Source organism: Leucopleurus acutus (genome assembly GCF_964270905.1).
Source record: "Leucopleurus acutus genome assembly, chromosome: 1".
NCBI lineage: Eukaryota > Metazoa > Chordata > Mammalia > Artiodactyla > Delphinidae > Leucopleurus > Leucopleurus acutus.
This window is the reverse complement of record NC_139142.1, coordinates 174,062,468-174,083,631: the sequence shown is the minus strand read 5'-3', so window position 1 is coordinate 174,083,631 and position 21,164 is coordinate 174,062,468. Positions and strand designations below refer to the sequence as shown.

Genomic DNA, 21,164 nt, shown 5'->3' with positions numbered 1-21,164 from the left:
TCACGAAAACCAAAAGGAGGAAGCAACTCAAGCATCCATGGTCGGTGAATGAATAAACAGAAGGTGGTATGTTCGTATGGTGTAATACTATTCAGCCTTAAGAAGGAAGGAAATTCTGACACATTCTACAACATGGATGTACCTTGAGGACATTATGCTCAGTAAAGTAAGCCAGTCACAAAGGATAAATATTGTATGTTCCATTTATATGAGGTACTTAGAGTACTTAAATTCCTAGAGACAGAAGAACGATCGTTACCAGGGGCTGTGGGAAGTGGCTTCAGTTATTGTTATAGGGGCAGTTATAGGGACAGAGTTACAGTTTAGGAAAATGAAAATGTTCTGGAAATGGATGGTTGATGATGGTTTTACAACAGTGTAAATGTACTTAATGCCACTGAACTGTATACTTGAAAATGGTCAAGATGGTGAACTTTGTTATATTTTTTATCACGATAAAAAAAAGTCAGTTGTAATCTATCTCCCTTATCTATAATTTGGTTAATAGTCTTAGTAGTTTTTTTAAAAAAGTCTTTGGCCTTCAGACTCTTGAAGTTCCTTTACAATAGCAATTACAAAATAAACCATCTCTGTTCTGCTAAGAAGTCAGTAGGAATGTGGGGGGCAAGTTTTGATAGAACAAAATATGTAAAAAGATTTTCTTTAGCAGGGAGTGGTTTGAATTGTATGAGGAGGGACTACTTTTCTAAATTATTCCTTTAAAAAGTTTTCATATGGCTGGCACCTGGCATGTGCATATAAATACTTATTAAATAAGCATATGTGACTGTAGTATTCAATTGATAATAGCCTTCTGTCACAATAAACAGGATTCTTTACCTCTTTGAAAATCATTTTTAATTAAATATAATTTTCCGAGGATAATGAACATTCTGTCCTTAGCATAAAAATTATAGACGCTTTTCATGTGGGTGACCCTATTAATGCACTTTGGGGAGTCCTGCTTGGGCTTTGAAAAGGTACTTATGTGCCTAAGCTGAATAGGTTTTCAGGATATTATAGTGAGAGCTGTGGAACAAACAAAGATGCATCATATGTGAAGCCTGCCTTCAGGGAGCTTGCAGAGTTAGAAAAAAAAAAAAAAGACATTGATAATTGGCTATCTGTAAATTGGAAAATGTTACAGGTCCCCAAAATAGGTGGTGAGAGATACAGCTGAGCTCTTTGGGAAGGACAGAGAATATTCTCATTTTGGGAGCTTCTGGCATCTGAGAAGACTTCTTGAGGAGAAAAAGCAAGCCTGTGGCTCTTGGTCAGGTTGTAGGACAGAGTGTGGAAAGGAGCTGAGGGGGGATTGTGTGGTATGTGGACAGAACAGGCCGGGCACTGGGACAGCAAGGCTGTTACAGGAAGACCAGCGGAGTGGAGGAAGGAGGTGGTCTGTTGACGCTCTGTGCATAGTTAAGTGTGATGAAATATCAGAGAATACATAGGGAATTGAATGAAAAGAAACGATGTGGGTTTATGAAAATGAAGCATCTGTATATTTGTACAGTATTGCACTGGAATCACTGTGTAGTCACCAAAAAGCAGGACTTGTGACTGATTGAGATACAAAAGGAAAGTTTGGTGAGAATGATACAAATACAGTCTTCCCTTCCTTAAAACAAATTTTTTAAAAATTCAGTTTTGATTCTAAATGAGCCTTTAGCTATTTGACCATTTTCTATTTGTTACTTTTATATTTTTGAGAGCATATAACGCACAATTTTATATTCTGCTTTTATCTACTTTACATTAATATAACATTTCATCCTGTTTTAACCCAACTCTGCAAGGTTATATAATATGGCATTATCAGCATGAACTTTAGTGATTGAGCAGTGGGAATTTTAAATCCTGGATCAAGTTGCCCTTCCTTGGAACAGAGCTGGGATAGGAGCCAGACCAGAAGCTCCTCTTTGGAAATATGTTGATCCACAGTCTGGCTCTGGAAGCAGCACCTTCTTTCTCTCGGTTCTATGCTCTTGAAGACTCTTGCGTGTGGAATAGGTTAGTCCTAGGAGGACTAACAAGTCCAAATTTAACTAGTCCTCTATGAGTGGGTGCAGCCATTAGTTTTGGGTGGAACTTCAACATCTTCTGCATTTTATTAACATCCTCTGTTTTGGTTCAAGGAGAGCAGTCTTACAGCAGTGGTGCCTTGGAAGCTTTGCAAACATTTGATTGAATGTTGTTGCTTTGCCAGATCCAGAACTAAAAATAGATGCTGTCAACTCTCTGACCACCAGTTGAAGGCAGACACCTGAGGCCAGTGCAAACCTCAGATCATTTTTAAAATAATTGTTTGTGGTTCATATGCAGAGACATGCAAATAAATCCTTTTATTCCTCCTTTGAAATCCTACTGATAGTAGTCTGGCATCTGTCTGGGTGCTTTTGGGACAAAATAAGGATTAATATCTAATCAACAGTTATTTCACAGGGTTTCTTAAAATTCTTCAGTAGTGCAGAATGGCTTTTATTGGCCTTAACGGTTTCATTTGTCTCTGTTTGGCTGATTTTAGTAAACTGCAGGAATACCATATAGAAAGGCAATCTTCACATAATTCCAAACTTAATTTTATTTCCATCAACTATCCTGTGTTGCTAACAGAGCCAAATTTAAGATGCAGCCTGCTCCATCCTCAGCTGTCATCTGAGTCCTTTATGCCAACCTGCTTACTTAGATATTGAGGTAATTAGGGTGTCTTATCCAACTGTTCATGACAAAGTTAATAACTTCTAGTTAGGGCATTTTTAAAGAAAAAAATGTGTTAAATTCCTGAATGAGGTAATACAAAAATCATATACATCTGCTGAATCATGGGATTTATGTGCTTAATCATCAACAAGGAAGAGCAGTGCCGATGCTGGAGCAACACTTGGGAGACGCTTGTGTTAAAGTGGAAGCAGAGTCCTGCAGAGCTCAGTGAGGATCCAGAAATAGGACTGCCTGTTGTATCCTGAAGGCAGCTTCTAGAGCTAGAGTAGGAAGGGCCACTCCAGAAGGAGCATCGGGCAACAGGAGAGCAAGCGGATCGACATTGCGGTAGCTCCACAGCAAGATGCTAACCTGAGCGCCAGGTGGATGTAAATGGGATGAAGCTGACAACATAAAGGAGAAACTTGACAAGTTTGCATGCAACATTAAATATACTAATAAAAATAAAACAGAATATTGTATCAAGAAGTCTGCATCAAATGTAAGAGTTAATACTATGAAGTATATTTAAAGATTTTATGGGAAATGTCAAAACACCAGCAGATAAATAAACAAAGGAAATGAAACACAGTTCATACAAGGACGAATAATTATAAGCCATCTGATGGAAAATTGTTCTTCATTAAGATTCCCTTCAGGACTATCAGAAAACATTTGAAAAATCATACTGTCCATTATTGGATTATTAGGGTAGTAATTTAAATTTACCTTTTAGAACTCCATGATTATTGTACTCCTGGTTCTTCAGAGGCTGAGCTGGAGAGGCAATGGGCGGCTGGAGATGTGTGACCAGGTGTTCACGGAAACCTTCCCTGGGAGGGCAGAAAGCCAGATGCCGCAGGTGCGGGCTGACCGAGTGCCGGCTCCCAGGGCCGGGGCCTCGTGGGCAGTTGTGGTTCATGGCTACCTGCTGTGTGTCAGGCACGGTGTGAGCTCTTGCATACATTTTCTCATTTGACCTTTACTACAACGCTAGGACACTAATATTCTCAATTTTCAGGTAAGTTAAGGCTTGGGGAGCTAAATCTGAGCTGGGATCAGAGTAGAGTCAGCTGTGAGCCCAGCACCTTAGGGAGGAAGTGCACAGCGTTCAGTTACGATGGTGAAGACTCTGTGGACGTACGAGGACGCACTTCAGAGCCCAGTGAGAATAGTGAGAGACAGATAGTGTATGCACTGTGGTTTCACCTGTGTAAAAATATGTGCCGATGGGGGAGTGTAAACAGCAAGGGTAGTTGCATTCTGGTGCGGTGTCAGAGATGACCCGGATAATCTGTTTGCCTTCCATGTGAGATCAAGGAAAAGCATCTGATAACTTATTAAGATGCATCTTACTAATATGCATTTTTCAAGCAGGGCATCTAAATTTTTTCCAGTGGCATCGTGTTAGTGGTTAATCCCTCTCTCTCTGTGTTGGTCCAGGTGGCACTGGTGTTCCCCAACAATGACCCTGCTGCCTCCATGGTGGCTTTCTACGGCTGCCTGCTGGCCGAAGTTGTGCCTGTGCCCATCGAGGTGCCCCTCACGAGAAAGGTAAATAACGTATCTTTCTGTTGAAACCTGTTGGCCGGGAAGGTCGGCTCTGCTGCCCTGGAAGGTTCTGTCATGGGGTCAGAATGTGCAAACAGCCATCTTCAAGAGCTTTCATCTCAGCAGGATGTGGATCAGGAAGCACAGGGCTGTTTGCCTTGTCTCTGAGGCTCTGCGCAGGTTGTCGTTGGTTGTCCCAGACAAGGGAGCAGCACTGACGCTGCAGCTCCACTCAGTGGCCGGATTGAGCTGCTGCCCTGAGGTGGCACCTTCTGTGCGTTGAGCAGGGTGATCTACCAGCAAAGCAGGTGTTCCAGTATCTCATTCCTCAGTGTCACTGCACTAGAAATCTGGGTAAATGATAGATTTTTCACTTATTTTTTTTTTCAGGGGTGGCCGTTGTTGCATTTGTGCAGGTGTTTGGACATTAACAAGTTCCAGGTTCACCTACGATTTGTTGGATCTTATTCTATGATTAGAATAAATAACTATCTTGCTGTTACAGTTGTAGTGTAGTCCAGTGTCGGAACCCTACACAGCAGTGTGTGTGTCTTTGTCCGCGTAAATGATTGGCTTCTTGCACCACAGACCTGTGGTAACTTTGGAAGGGAAGGCAGAGGGAGGAGGCTGTGCTGGGGTTGACCCTGATGGTCCCCCGAGAGGTGCTCTGATGCTGTCGAAGGAGACGGGGCCGACGGCTGTGGGGTAGGTGCCCTGCCACTGGTTGTGTTATGTGTCGTGCCCTTGGGCTCCACCCTGGATTCACCGGGCCGTCACTTAGCACATCATCATGAGCAGAGTGTGTGGGGTGACTCTTCCAGCTCCAAAATGCTAAGGTTTTCATGTGCCCAGGCTCAGAGTTTCCAGAGAATCTTCCAGCTGTCTTTGTGGCTACTCATTATGAAAATGGGGAAGTGCCTCAAGGTCTGTTCACGGTGTGTGGGTACCTTTGAAACTCTGCTCCTTGGGTCGGAAGGAGAGAACGTGGGCATCCTTTAGAAGAAGGTTGGGGAATGGTTACTGTTTCCGTTTTCCTGGGTACAAAATCTGCAAGTTCCCTCCTGGGCCTCCTAGGCACCTCCAAGTGTCAGGCGGGGTGGCAGGTGGCCCTGGAAGGGGGGTGAGCCCTGCAGCCACTGACATCAGAGCCCCCACCAGTGGCCTGAGGAGAACGCTGATTTCTGCGAGGGTTTGCCTCTAGCATTCCCGGTGTACAATACACACCCCATAAAGTGCTTCCTCATCTTCCTGAGCCCTATGACATTCACAACTGACGAGAAATGCAGAAGGTTTGGGGATTTACTGAGCAGGTAGCCACGTTGTCCTATGTGATTCTTTGGTGCTGTGACTAACCTGGAAAGCCTCTCAAGGGATGTGTGATGCTCCTCTTTAATTGATATCTAATTCAGTGGGTTGAGGTCCTCTGGAAATAGAAAAGAAAACCCTCTGGATTCTCTAGTCAATGGCATCAGGACGCTAATTTGGAGAAATTCATAGCCTAATGAGTGAAGAGTCTGATTCTCTGTCAGCACTGCACCAAGCAGACTCCAGAACATTTGGTATTGCTGTTATGAGTAGCAGTTATTGTTTACTCATCACATATCGAATTTAGATTTGTCTACTCTACATCTATAGCCTGGTGTCTTCCAGACCAGGTCTGCTTTGCAGAGGAAAATCATTTGAATGAAGAGGCACCTGTCTCTGCCACTTCCTGACCAGGCATTGTCGAGCGGGGCCAGGGTGTCTCACCTGCAACTCCTCTGGGTCTCCTGACACGTGCTTGCCAGCCGTCTCAGGCGTTGCAGGCTGTGACCTGCCAGGTGGCTCTGTCTCACTCACCTCTCAGACCCATTCAGACTCTCATATTGTACCATGTACCTCAGGACCAGGAACCCTCTCTCAGAAGAAAAAGCTGAGGTTTCTTCTTGGCCCTCTCTCCCTCGGAACATTTCTGAGGGGAACAGAACCAGCAGATGACTCACAGGTTATTGTTAAACCAGAAGCTGTGCGTTGGGCCTCAGTCTGTGGTTTCAGAATGTAATGTTCATTCTTAGAAAACTTTACTTTTTTTTTTTTGCGGTACGCGGGCCTCTCATTGTTGTGGCCTCTCCCATTGCAGAGCACAGGCTCCGGACACACAGACTTAGCGGCCATGGCTCACAGGCCCAGCCGCTCCACGGCATGTGGGATCTTCCCAGACCAGGGCACGAACCCATGTCCCCTGCATCGGCAGGCGGACTCTCAACCACTGCGCCACCAGGGAAGCCCAACTTTACTTAATTTTAAATAAAAGAATCCACTGGCTCGGTTGCCATTCAGCACAGGGTAAGATGTGCACAGGGGTGTAGGGGATGAAGTTTGTGAATCCTCTATCCACCAGTCCTGTGCACGCTAGTCTTGTCTTAAAATAAAGGGCCTAATGAGAACCAAATTTTCAGAATCATCAATGTTGATTAGCCTCACTGAATGATTTAGTCCCATGTGTATTTATTTATTCTCTGTTCTAGTTCTTGGGGTGTGGGGAGAAGGCTCATTTTTCACTTGAAGAGTTCATAGTGGGAGAAATGGGTGTCCCTCCAATGGTTTGGCCACGGAGTAGGCAGGGGCAAGAGAGGAGCCTCCAGAAGTCTGTGCCGCGATGGGCAGGTCTGGACAGTGGCTGTCCTCCTCGCCCTCTTGAGGTGGCTGAGCTGGTCTGTGAAGGCCAGATGCCAGCAAAGTGGGCCTGTGGACTGGCGGAGACCACTAAGCTGCATTTTCCTTCTGCCAGCGTGGGAAGTAGCAAGGCTGTAGCAGGGGTGTAATTCTGCATATCCTAAGTGCCATAGGGCCAGAGACCAAGTGGGCCCCGGAGGCCACAGGAGTCCAGCCAGGCAGGGCCTGGCCCATCAGCACTTGCCTCTGAGCTCAGGGGGGGCTCACTGTCCTGCATGATGCAAACTGTTCTTTCCTTAGAATCTAGCACATGCCCCACTTGTTTGCTTTAACCAAGGTTTCAGATGTCCTGTTGAAATGAAACATCTCTGGAAGGAAAAACATAGACATCTTGTCACATACTTACAGTCTCACGTGAACCATCACATGATCCTTCCCTTGGGAGTACATTTTGCTGGAAGAAATCAGAGGGAGTTGGGGTGGGGAGGGAGGGAAATGGGGCAGCCCGAGGGTGACACCCACCCAACGGAAGTGTTTGTGGGTAGAAGGTTATGCCCCACGTCTGGGATGTGTTTTAAAATAACAAATCTGCACGTGTGCATGTGTTTGAGGTAAGAGATGAGAACAGATTTGCCAACGTTGATAATCGTTGGTGCTGGATGACAGGAACGTAGGATTTCTTTCTCCTTCTCTTTGTATCTTTGTGTCTGCTTGGAAATTTCCAGTATAAATAAAAAGTTAAAAATTAATTGGCAAAACAACAATACAGTAATGACATGTTTCTCTTAGTATTGATAAGGAAAATTTCTTGGTCAGGTTTCTTGGATCCCCTTGTTGTATGACCATAATAATCTGTAAACTCATGGGTCTGCAGCCTGTCTTGTGTTGACTCTGCAGAGTAACGCACCGAGAGCCCCTCACTCAGTTTCATCTGCATTGTTGTCTCCTCCTGAGGCAGCTGAGAAGCCAGCGGTTTGGGTAGGCAAGCATCAAAATTGGAAAAGCACCAGCTGGTCGTTGCAGGTCCACAAATCCGGAACGAGTTCACGAGAGACGCTTTCTGTGAACTCACCTCACACTTACTGGAGAGAGAGTCCTTCTCATGGGTACGGCTGATGCTTTCTGACCTGGAGACTGAGACGGGACGGGGTGGGGCTGGTCGAGGGTGCATTTACTGCTTGAGAAGTGACTTGTCAGAGACCGTGGGTGTGGAGAGACTGCCGGGGAAGGGACATGCTTCGTCAGCTCTCTACGTTGGAGAAAGATTGAAAGTGAGGGAAAGGTTTGAACTCAGGTGTGGGTCAGCTTTTCTTGCACAGCAAAAGAGAGTCATTTGTGAGATTTTGTGGTCCTGGACAGCTCAACTCTACAGAGGAAGGGCCCCTGAGCCCAGCCGCAGGCCAGAAACAGCCATTCCAGGGAAAAGCGCTCAGGAAACACGGGAGGCGGTGTCAGGGCCTGAGTGCTCTGGCCGTCAGGGCAGTGGTTCACGTGCCTCCTCAGTAGCTTCCTGTGGAGCCTTTCTGGACAGTGGTGTGGGGTGTCGGGGGGCTCCCAAGTATCGGGGCTCAGGGCCCTGTCCCCAGGTCCAGGAGAGATGGCCCATGGAGGCCACAGATGGCTCTGTGGGCTCTGCCAGAGGCTCTGGGGTCAAGCTGGGCTTAATTTCAGGGATCCCGGTGCATGAAGGAGACAGAGCGCTCTGAGAGCAGGTGGAGGGGTCTCATCTCAGCCCAATGGGGTTCTTGGGTGGGGCTGTTTCTGCGAAGCTGGCTTTTGGCTGGACCTCTGAGTAGGAATTTCCAGACCAAGAAGATGGAGGAGGAGCAGGCATGGAAGCTGAATTTTATAGTAACCATGGATTCTGTTTTCGGTTACTCTCAACCCTTCCTCTGTATTTTAGGGTCTTTAGGAGCAGATACTAGGAAGACAGGGCCCAGGGGACAGCGGACCTCCACAGTGGACCCTGACAGGTCTTGCAGTTGGCCCTGGTGCTCCCTCTCCTGAGCCATTCTGAGCCTGTCTGTAGGCGGTCCCAGCGAGTTCACGCTCCTAAAGAAACGCCCTTCTGCTCCTAAACCTGGCTTCAGAACCCATCTCCCCACCCCTTTACCCGGTCACAGCTTTTGGCCATGTGATACCCAAATTCACATTGAAGTGACTGATTATAATTCTCCTTGAAAAAGCACTGCTTGAAGGAACAATCCCACAGGGTCCCCGAAATGGGAAGGTCTCCATCCGCGGAGCACCAGGCCTCCTCCCCCTTGTCGGGGCTGCAAGGGTGTGGGGAGGCTGGCTGTGCGTGATGCTGTGTAAAGAGATGCGGCTTTTAAATCTGCAGTGAGGAGTAGGAACTAGGCACTTGGAAGACGTAGTTTTGAGATGTCGATGTTGCCGATTTTACTGGGGTGAGAATGTTGTCTCACGTGGGAAGGAAGGAGGTGACAGCCTCACCACAGTCCTGACGTTTCCCTTCTAGGAATGCCGGCTGCTTCACGGCTTTATTTTCTGAATCATAGCTGGTGGGAGTAAGGAAAGCGAATTGAGCTGACTGGCAGGGTGGCTGGACGCTCAGGGTGGTGGCGCCCGGGGCTGCCCCTCCCGCAGCATCTGCTCCCAAGTCCTGGCAGTCAGTCCGTGGGGCGGCGCCCCTCCACACACACACCCTGACTCTGTGGTCGGCATGGGTGTCCAGTCCATCACGCCGGATGTGATCAAAGACCGCTTGGGGTTAGTGTCCTGAGTGCAGAGATGTGTTCTTGGACCCGCTCTGTGTCCCGAGGTCACGGTCCTGTACAACCAGAGGGGAACAGAACGAGACCCCCTGAGCGCAGCACACTCTGTGCTCCCCGTGTGCATCCCTTACAGCCAGCCAAGGACACGGTGCAGATGACGAGACTGAGGCCAAGCTAGTGCCCTGTTCAAGGTCAGGCAGCTGGCAAGCGGCAGCCTGAATCTGACCCCAGCTGTGCAGACACCAGCCCCTGCCCTGGCACTCTGGTTGAACCTCTCCTCAGGGAGGTTGGTGCCATCCCAGGGCCCAAGGGCGAGACCGTGTTTTGTTAGGAGAGTGGCCGTCACCTCTGCTCGTGACCCTTCTCTCCTTGCTGCCGTCTCCCAGGACGCAGGAAGCCAGCAGATCGGGTTCTTGCTTGGAAGCTGTGGAGTGACTGTAGCCTTGACGAGTGACGCTTGCCACAAAGGGCTGCCGAAGAGCCCGACGGGGGAGATCCCACAGTTCAAAGGTGAGCCTCAGTGCCGGGCGGGGAGGATGTGCTCCGAGGCATCTGTGCCAACACACCGTCCACACACGAGGTTTCAGATCACACCTCACGTGCTCTCAGCCTGCACGTGATGTGCTGTAACTGCAGGAGGCTTACAGCACCTTAGCCGTGGCCTTAGACTTGGTGGAAACACCAGAGGTTTGGTCTGGCTTGTGCTGTTGTGAAGCATGCCACCAACGGGAAGGTGGTGTCACACCTGTCTTCTGGGAGATGCTTGCCTGAAAGGAATTTGTCCTTTATTTCCAAGGTTGGCCAAAGCTATTATGGTTTGTCACAGAGTCAAAACATCTCTCTAAACCTCCTCGAGATTGGTTCCCGCACATTAAGGACGCAAATAATGACACTGCGTATATCGAGGTGAGTTGCTGGGTCTGGACGAGGTTGGGGAACTGAGTGACATGCACTGCAACCCTTACACAGCTCAGGGTCAGAGGTGGATGTGGGCCTGGAGCTCTACCCTCTCAGCACCTTCTCATTGCAGTACAAGACGTGCAAGGATGGGAGCGTGCTCGGGGTGACCGTGACGAGGATCGCGCTTCTGACCCACTGCCAGGCCCTCACACAGGCGTGTGGCTACACAGAAGGTATGGGCAGACCATTCCTGGGGGACCCTGACCCCAGACCCCAGACCCCAGCCCTATGGAGACGAGTGTTGTTCCCACTAGTCACTCAGAGAGTCGTGCGGCTCCACTGAAGGTCTGTGTGTTGGATTGTTTAGTTGGCGTCTTAGTCTGCTCTGGCAGCCAAAACAGACGCCACAGACTGGGGCTTAAACAACAGATGTTGACGTCTCACAGTCTGGAGGCTGAAGTCTGAAATCCAGTGCCAGAGGGTTGGTTCCTGGGAGACCCCCTTCCAGGCCTGCGGACGGCACCTTCTGGCTGTGTCTTCATACGGCCTCTCCTCTGTGTGCAGAGGGAGCTCTGGTGTGTCTTCCTCTTCTTATAAGGACACCATTCTTATTGGATCAGGCCCCACCCTGTGACTTTACCTAACTTTAATTATCTCCTTAGAGCCCCATCTCCAGGCACATTTATACTTGGCGTTAGGGCTTCAACATAGGAATTTGGGAGAAAACAGTCTAGGCCATAACAGATAGTTGACACCATTGATGTATATTCGTTCCTGGCTGCACAGTGGAACCTCTTTGGGAGCTTTAAAAAAGTGCGCATGCTATAGTGCACCCCCCTCCCCGCAACTGGCTTGGATTCTGGGGCTGCATTTCACAGTCAAAGGGTTGGTTTCCATGATGTGCTTTCTTTGCCCTGTTTGGGGTTGTCCTGGAGGCACAGAGTTAGGGTCACTGGAGGTAACCATGTTGACAGCACTGACAGGCTCATGGTAGGAAGGATCAGACCCCACATACCCACAGCTCCCTCCGCTGGAGTGTCTGCCATCAGGTCCCCGCACTAGCCATGTCGCAGGCACCCGCCACACTGGAGTCTCTTCCCAGTACCCAAGCGTCTGTCACGAGCCATGGATGAGATACTTTTCTCTTTTTGCTGTTCTCATTTGCTTTCTCTCTCTCCCCATCCTTCTGGCAGTCTCCCTTTTTAAGACCAGTTCACTTGTCTCGTGGAGATGTCCCACTGATGTTTGGTCCCTGGACAAGTTTCCCAGACATTGTCACACGTGGAGACACACTGCCTCTAATGATCACCACCCTGTTTGTCACTGTTTTCAGTTTTCTAGTTTTTCTCACAACCTCATGACCTGTATTCCTTGCCCTAATTTCCTAAAGGTCCAGGGCCATCACTCTTGCAGGGATTGGGGAAGATAGATACATACTTGCTTCCTGATTCTCCACTTTTAAAAATCTTGCATAAGATAGAATACAGGCTGTGTATTTTGAATGTCCCTTTTTGAAAGGGGGTGCGGCACTCGGTACTGAAGCTTTGGCGAGCATTCTAGTGGCAGGTTTGCTGGAAATTGCCTCCTCCTGCAAGTACACAGCATTTCCCTCTCTTGGGAGAACATGTGATGGAAATGAAAAGAATCTTTTAAGAAAGAAAAGGCAGGGAGAGGGAAAACAAATATTGGGTTGGCCAAATAGTTCATTAAAACCCAAACGAACTTTTTGGCCAACCCAATATATAAAAGGAGAAGGAATAAGGCGTTTTAAGTGATGCTGTGAAGAGCTATTGCTGTTAAGTTGTGTATCAGAATACTCATCTAGAAACACTTCCCAGGCAGGCCAGCATTTTAAATGGGTCTGATTGGAGGCTGCAGCATTTCTGTAAAGACAGTGAAATGATGTTTTTCTAAGACCCATTACTTCCCACTGATGTGGTATTGGATTTTTTTTGTCCTTTGGTCTGTGACCGTCTTTTGTTAAAATCTTTGACTCTTTATTTTATAGCTGAAACAATTGTGAATGTGTTGGATTTCAAGAAAGACGTTGGGCTTTGGCACGGAATCCTAACAGTAAGTGAGACGCCCCTTGCTCTGCAGTGTCCTGTTTAACTTTGAATGTGCTCAGTGTTGGGATTAGAATGATGATCTGTGTGCACAGCGGCTTGGGTAAGCCCCTTCCTCCCACATTATAAAGAAAAGTTACCATTTTTAGAAGTCTTAAGTTAATGTAACTTCCAGGAGCTCAGCAGACCAGCGGGTCAGTGGCTGCTTGCCTGCATCGTGGGCCCACGCTCTGAGGCTGCGGCTGTGAGAGAGAGCGGCCTTTTTAGGCTCAGGGAAGTTCAGGATCTTTCTTCCCACAGTTGGCATTTCAGATTGTGCAGAAACGTTGATGTCTTGCATTTGGGTCACTTTGCCCATACATATGATTTGGCTACAAAATTCTTTTTATCTTTCTGTGAGTCATCGTTTAATGACTGTTTCGGGAATTATGCTGCAGGGGGAAAAGTACTTTGAGATTTCCCCTTGGCCAAAAATTCAGCACGAGTTGCAGAGAATGTATGTCTCATTTTTGTTAGTGCCACTTGAGAAGTGATGACCATTCAAAGCTGTAGGCACTTTTAATAGAGGGGTAACCTTATTATTAAGATATGCTTAGCACTTAAGAAATATATGTAGCATCACTGCTTCAAATCTCCCTGTGTCTGTTTCATATGTGATGATTTCCACTCACCTGTTTTTCTTTTTAAGTTTCTTATGCTGAAACCGTATATCTTTTTAGAAGCAAAAAACTCTAGTAGTTTTACATGAGTGATAGGAACATAACTATAAAAAGAGGGATTTGTTGTTTCTTGATAAACCAGAATTTATGCAGACATCATATAGACAAAGGTTTGGGGCTCCGGCCCAGCCAGCTTCCTTCTTTTACCGTCTGGACACTAGTCGGTGAGACAGAAACACAGCCCCACACATGCATTACCCGTGGCCTGCTGGTGTCATGGGAAGAGCACAGCCTCAGAGAACCCAGGTTGGATGTTGGTCCTTTCTTCTGTAGCTTGTGACTCTGGGCACGTCACCTGCTCCTGTGCCCAAGAATCATCTGTTGCCTGAGTCACTCTGCACCTCTGTTTTCCTCATCTGTCCAATGGGAATGTTGACCGTGTGAGAACCACGTGGTTTAACGTTCAGTGAGTGCCTGGCCCATCTACTTGCTTGATGACCGTTGCCATCAGAGTTCTCTCGTGACGGTCTTGCTTTCAAGAGCTGTGTGATAGGTCTTGTTGACGTGGTCACCCGCCTGCTCCCTGATGCTGTGGATTACTGCCTCCGGAATTGGTGGTTTCTGAGTCTGTCTCTGGCTGCCACCTTCTAGAGCAAGACAGGTCTCTGACTAGGCAGCACACACTCTTCCAAAGCATCTTATCTTCCTTATGGTGAAAGATGCTCCCTGCTCCCACCCCCAGTATGGAATGGGGAGCAAGCGCGAGGTGAGGGAGGTGAATGCTAGCGGTGAGCAGGCTCACCCGTGTGGGGGAGGGTGCACGTGGTCATCTTCCTGCAGAGCTTCTGAGCTAGACCAGCGCTCTGCAGAGTGTCCGTGCCCTCTCTCTCCACCTCCACCCACAGCGGGGGCAGAGCCGACCAGGGGGGATCTTGTCCAGTGCTCCCCATGTTGTGGTCCCTTCCTGCCAGGTCTGTGCGTGCAGCCACTCAGATGTATGAGTCCCAGCTGCAATGTGTGAGGACTGACCATTTACTTAAAAAGTTAGTTTTTGTCATCCATTTTAAAGAAAGAAACCTTTTACGGGTCCTGGTCTACATGAGCCAGGCTAGATGGAAGAGTGAGGGTGTTAAGACAACTTTCCACCGCTCCTTGGATTTCAGTGTAACATTTAATAAAGGAAATTAATTTTGTGAATAAAAATGAGTAGAATACACCAGAGAGAATTAAGCTTCAAGACTGAAAGGCCAATAAAAAAGTGATCATTCAACTTAAGTTTTTATAAGAAAAGGATTTGGATTTAGATTTTTTTTTATATCTTTATTGGAGTATAATTGCTTTACAATGGTGTGTTAGTTTCTGCTGTGTAACAGAGTGAATCAGCTATACATATACATACATCCCCATATCTCCTCCCTCTTGCATCTCCCTCCCACCCTCCCTATCCCACTCCTCTGGGTGGACACAAAGCTCCGAGCTGATCTCCCTGTGCTATGCGGCTGCTTCCCACTAGCTGGCTGTTTTACATTTAGTAGTGTATATATGTCCATGCCACTCTCTCGCTTCGTCCCAGCTCACCCTTCCCCCTCCCCGTGTCCTCAAGTCCATTCTCTAGTAGGTCTGCATCTTTATTCCTGTCCTGCCCCTAGGTTCTTCAGAACTTTTTCTTTTTTTTTAGATTCCATGTATATGTGTTAGCATACAGTATTTGCTTTTCTCTTTCTGACTTACTTCACTCTGTATGACAGTGTCTAGGTCCATCTACCTCACTACAAATAACTCAATTTCGTTTCTTTTTATGGATGAGTAATATTCCATTGTATATATGTGCCACACCTTCTTTATCCATTCATCTGTCGATGGACACTTAGATTGCTTCCATTGGGCTTAGATTCTTGAGTTGTATCAGTAGAAGCAGGAGTCGGGAGGACTAGACAAGCTTTGAGAAGTCGCCTCCACTCCCACAGCCTCTTAAAGGATCATCCCCAGTGAGATGCCCACGTGGTCCCCACCCTCCCACCAGGGAGCCCCTGGCAGCAGGGTGAGTCCCACATGGAGCCGTCCCCCACTCACTGCCCAGTGTCCTGCTTTCAGAGCGTCATGAACATGATGCACGTGATCAGCATCCCGTACTCGCTGATGAAGGTGAACCCGCTGTCCTGGATTCAGAAGGTCTGCCAGTACAAAGGTGCGTTGCGGAGGCTGCCCCTTTAATGTCACGCCATCCTGCGGCACAGGCGGTGACTCACTTCCCCCCTGCTTCTCCTTCAGCAAAAGTGGCCTGTGTCAAATCCAGGGACATGCACTGGGCATTGGTGGCACACAGGGATCAGAGAGACATCAACCTCTCCTCTCTCCGGATGCTGATAGTGGCCGACGGCGCAAATCCCTGTAAGTGACGGCACCAGGCAGTCAGGAGGGGGCCTCATTCTCCAGGTTTCATTCTCTGGGGTTTGATTTTTCCCTTTTCTAGTCTTCACCTTAGTGAAGAAGTGGCCTTAAGATAATAGCCAAACAGTATTACTCAGCGTAGCCTACGGGCACCAGGGCCTGAAGGTCCAGACACAGCCCTAGGGTTGAGTCCTAGCCCTTCCACTTCCTGATTCGGAAGAGAACATATCTTACTTGTTAAAATTCTTCTCCTTTTGTTAGCTGCAAGATGGTACCCAGTCATCAGATTTTATGAGGATTAAATGAAGCAATCCCTGTGTACAGTTCCTTGGGATATAATAAGTGCTCAAGAAATATTAACTATTATTATTTTATGGTCCATAGTAGTTTTATTGATCAGGAAATTTGATTTGTCATTTTTAATGGAATTTTATTATCAAATCCTGTAGCAGAAATTACCTAGGTAAAATAAATTAGCAGTTCCACAGAATACTGTTAATATACCTTGAGAAATATTTCAGTCAGTTGAAACAAAAACCCAGCTAGCTTGTTTTTCATGAGAAGAGTATATAAGCGAGAAGCAAAGTGAATGAAGTGAATTGAATGAACAATGTATGTTTCCGACCACATTTGTAAACTCTGCAGCATATATATTTGTAAATTAAAGCAGTATATACTTTCTTAAAGAACATCTGATATGCAAAAAACATCTGATATGATTTTGTATTAGTTTTATAAGTGATTCTTCCATTTACAAAATAACTCCATAAATTGTGGGCTGTTTAGCACACGATTGATTTTGCCCATAACTCTTCAGAGTAATATGTCTTACAGGAAGCAAGGTAAACTTGTATTAGGAGCTAGTTTAGCTGATAGGTTCCTAGTAATTATACCTTGATCTCATCGCTCATAGTAATATAGAGAAATGTTTTCTTCATTTAGTTGGGTTTAGATTTACTTATTTCTTGGAACATGCATGTTGAAAATGGTAGAACATGTCTCAGAAAAGTTATTAAAGTTAAGTTCTTCAGTCAGCAAAAAGGTTTTAAGTATAGAAGTTGCATTTTTTAAATTCTTGAGTTCTGTGTTTGAGAATAATATTATCTTTCATTGTAACACGAGTGATAAGTTATATATTAAATAAAGTATTTTTCCATGCTGCCTAACTCCCCATGTGCCTAGATCCTAACTTCAAAAGCATTTTATATTATGGGATACTTTTAATTGTCCACATTGCTTCGCCTGTCTGATTATCATCCCCCCTTTCCCTCTAGGGTCTATTTCTTCCTGTGACGCGTTTCTCAACGTCTTCCAAAGTAAAGGTCTACGCCAGGAGGTCATCTGTCCATGCGCCAGCTCACCAGAAGCTCTCACCGTGGCCATCAGGAGGTACTGGTGTGTTAACTCAAGTGGGCAGCCTGGGGAGGGGTCTCATTCAGCAGCTAACAGAGACCCGGAGCCATCGCAGTTCATCTTAGTGTGAGAATAAAAACAGGACCCAGATTTTCCAGACGAGGTTTTATTCTAGTGTATTCTAGAATGGATTCTCTTAAATAGTCTAGATTTGTTAGTTAGAAACTCACTTTTCACTCTGGAGGTTCGCTGTAATTCCCGAGTGAGTGGAAGTCTGTCCACAGGCACGCTGAGCAGTGAACCTTGTCCTGGCAGGTTATGTACATTTTCATTTGCTTGTATTAGGCTCAGGTTTAACTTGAGGATAGAACAGAGTAAATGTTGGATGAAACGAAATTTTTGTGGCCACCCCTGTGCCCTTGGACATGCGAGTTTTATGTCATCTTCATTTTCTGCAATACTGTACATACTGCACTTTAAAAACTGGTTTTCTGAGCTTTTGAGCAGCTCAGCAGCACATCAGAGGGTTCTGGGGCCTGGAATCTCCCGCTGTGTGGGGCTGGGCTTCTGGGGCTCTTGCTAAGGCCAGCAAGCACAGTGAGTGCCCTTGGTCCTAGGTCACTCCTGCATCACTGCCTGCTTCAGAGCCACTGGGGCCTGTCAGGGACAGGCTGTGGTACGGCTCATAAGAGCTCACCCTGCCCAGGGTGAGAAGGGCTAGAGCGGCCTGTCTGACCGTCAGCAGCTCCCAGTAATCCACACTAACCTGAGAAAAGGGTTTGCATCACCCAGACGTTTGCAGCCTATACATGACTAATTCGCCAGCATCTTTGGGTTCTGCCTCTTAAGTATGTTTTATTTCGTGTCACACCAGTGTGCTCTGTTGTAGCAGTGGATGACAGAGCTTTCGATGCACAAAGTGCATGAGTTCTGCTCTTTTTACTGAAAGGTTGGGATTCGCAAAAATATTCATGTAAAGGTTGCCCTTAAAGAGACACCTTCTGATGCTTTTAGGAGTTTGTTAATGTGAAATTAATCAGGCCGCCTAACAGGTTGAGAAATTGAAAACTTTTAAAGTATCAGAAGCAACTTTTTAAAAATAAATAAATAAATTTATTTATTTATTTATTTTTGGCTGTGTTGGGTCTTCGTTGTTGTGCGCAGACTTTCTCTAGTTGCGGCAAGCAGGGGCTACTCTTCGGTGCAGTGCGCAGGCTTCTCATTGCGGTGGCTTCTTTTGTTGCGAAGCATGGGCTCTAGGCGCGAGGGCTTCGGTAGTTGTGGCACGCAGGCTCAGTAATTGTGGCTCGCGGGCTCTAGAGCACAGGCTCAGTAGTTGTGGTGCACAGACTTAGCTGCTCCACGGCATGTGGATCTTCCTGGACCGGGGCCCAAACCTGTGTCCCCTGCGTTGGTAGGTGGATTCTTAACCACTGTGCCACCAGGGAAGTCCCCAGAAGCCACTTTTAATTTTGAGTGAACCAGAAATTAAAAGTCTGTAACGTAATTTAAATTGATGAGGAAATATGGCACCATTAACCAGAATCCAGTCTTCATTTTTTAAAGGATGGCATTGTCGTCCCCAAAAGAGAAGGTTTGCAGCAAATAATCTTCTGAGATTTATGTCCGACCTTGGAGTACAAAACACATCAGGATTGCAATAGCAGATTTGCCATCACGTTGTCCTGCAGAAATCAGTATTCAAGTATGTGTCTAATTTGACTCTAAGGGGACTCAGCCTCCGGAAGCATGTTGGGGCCAGGAGTCCCGGTTTGAGCCCCGCCCGCTGGTGGCTGGCCCCACGATCCTGGGCACATTCCTTCTCTCCAGGGCCTCTGTTTCCTCCACCAAGAAACAAGGGGCTTGGACTCAGTAATCTCTCAATTTCCTTCTACCTGTAAATTTTTAAGATTCCACAGTTTTGTGAAATAGTACCATTGCCAGAGATGATTCACAGAATGAATGATTCATTCATGTAGACTTGTTATGATCAAATGATTTGCTCATTTGCTTTTCCTAAAAGTGTTTTCTCTGTGCCTTTAAGATATATTGTATAGATTATGCCAGAGTTGATTGGCAGAGGGGGATGGGATGAGCAAAGGAGGTGTTTTTTGAAGATGACATGAAAAATAATGATATTTAATTTGTTCAAATTCAGATTTTTGTTGTTTGATTTATATTCTTATAAGGTACATAAGAACATACTCAATAGAGCTGACCATAACCTGCTACTCCATAGAGCTGTAGTTCCCAGCCAAGGCAATTTAGAAATGCTGGCAAGACCTCATTTTAACACAGCCTCCTGACTGACGTCTGAGAATGTCATTAGAATGAAATGCTGCTTATTTAAGTTAAAAAGTAGGACTTGAGAATTGGCATTTCTTACAGCTTTAGACAAAAAAAGAAAAAATGATGTTTATAGGTGCTGCCTCATATCTGACTCATATCTAGCTGATATAAGTGCAATCATGCTGTTAACAGTCTGTGCAAAAAGCTTTCAAACTTGTAAAAACTATCTTCATATGGGAGTAACCATTTATAACATTGTATCAGTTATATTTTCCTAATAAGTTTTTTAACCTTTAAAAAACTTCAAGTTATTTTTTAGGGACAAGGATAGTCATAGGGAGGACAAGTGAAGAAAAAGTAGGCTTCTTAGTTTCAAACGGTGGACAAGTGAATTATTGTTCTTACAGGAAAAAAAAGATCTTCTAAACCTTCTTCATGATCTTCCAGTTGTGGCTGCTGTTATTCAGTCTGTCAGGTTACGTGCCATTATCAAGAAACCAATACTGTCAGCTCATTAGCATCAAAAAAGCTAATAAAGAAATTTATTACTTCAGTAATAAATGATGTGCATGAATTGAATGAGACCCAACATCAGGTCTTATTTTCTTCAAATAAATTTTCTTCTTTAAGAGGACTTCATCTGTGGGCCAAAGTAATGAATGGAATTTTTATTGTCTGGTGGTAAAGCTCTTATTTTCAGAGAAAAAGTAAGACGCATATACTGCACTTACATGTAGTCAACCTAGAGCTTTAGTGCTAGAAGGATGTTCATCTGGTTTCATTTTATACATGAAGAAAAAGAGGTGCTTTTCTAGTCTAATAAATAGTTCCAAACAGACAAAATATAGACAATAGAAGATTCAGAGCTTTGGCAATCTGTGGTTTATATAAGCAGGGTATTGACAAGTTTCAGTAGAAAGCACTCCAGAAAGCAAGGTAAACCTGAGGGCTTCAGCCTGTTCTCAGACCAGCACGTGTGCCTCTGCTATGTGGATCAGCAGGCAGGAAGAAGCAAAGGATTTTTAATTGTTTCTCTAAACATGTTTTAAAATCTTTTATAAAATCTTTCTTTAAAAAGATTAAAAGTTTATTAACAAAACTAGGCAAATTAGCCAGGAAATAAACCCATGCACCTTTGGTCAGTTAATCTATGACAAAGGAGGCAAGAATATACAATGGAGAAAAGACAGTCTCTTCAATAAGTGGTGCTGGGAAAACTGGACAGCTACATGTAAAAGAATGAAATTAGAACACTCTCTAATACCATATACAAAAATAAACTCAAAATGGATTAAAGACCTAAATGTAAGACCAGACACTATAAAACTCCTAGAGGAAAACATGGGCAGAACATTCTTTGATATAAATCGCAGCAATACCTTTTTGGACCCACCTCCTAGAGTAGTGGAAATAGAAACAAAAATAAGCAAATGGGACCTAATGAAACTTAAAAGCTTTGGCACAGCAAAGGAAGCTATAAACAAGACAAAAAGACAACCCTCAGAATGGGAGAAAATATTTGCAAATGATGCAACCGACAAGGGATTAATTTCCAAAATAAACAAACAGCTCATACAGCTCAATATCAGAAAAATGAACAACCCAATCAAAAACTGGGCAGAAGACCTAAATAGAAACTTCTCCAAAGAAGGCATACAGATGGCCAGCAGACACGTGAAAAGATGCTCAACATCGCTAATTATCAGAGAAATGCAAACCAAAACTACAATGAAGTATCACCTCATACTGGTCAGAATGGCCATCATCAAAAAGTCTACAAATAATAAATGCTGGAGAGGGTGTGGAGAAAAGGGAACCCTCCTACACTGTTGGTGGGAATGTAAATTGGTGTAGCCACTCTG

General features: G+C 45.6%; 1 protein-coding gene across 2 annotated transcripts in view; it reads left to right on the top strand.

The window, feature by feature from the left end:
- DIP2C (disco interacting protein 2 homolog C) overlaps nt 1–21,164 on the top strand; it is a 362,563-nt gene that overhangs the window by 249,251 nt on the left and 92,148 nt on the right. For both annotated transcript variants that reach the window (XM_082847813.1, XM_082847812.1), the window contains 8 exons: nt 4,147–4,257; nt 10,031–10,154; nt 10,441–10,550; nt 10,675–10,777; nt 12,553–12,617; nt 15,364–15,457; nt 15,541–15,660; nt 16,935–17,049. In XM_082847813.1, the coding sequence (XP_082703939.1) occupies nt 4,147–4,257; nt 10,031–10,154; nt 10,441–10,550; nt 10,675–10,777; nt 12,553–12,617; nt 15,364–15,457; nt 15,541–15,660; nt 16,935–17,049 (842 nt within the window). The remainder of the gene's footprint in view (nt 1–4,146; nt 4,258–10,030; nt 10,155–10,440; nt 10,551–10,674; nt 10,778–12,552; nt 12,618–15,363; nt 15,458–15,540; nt 15,661–16,934; nt 17,050–21,164) is intronic.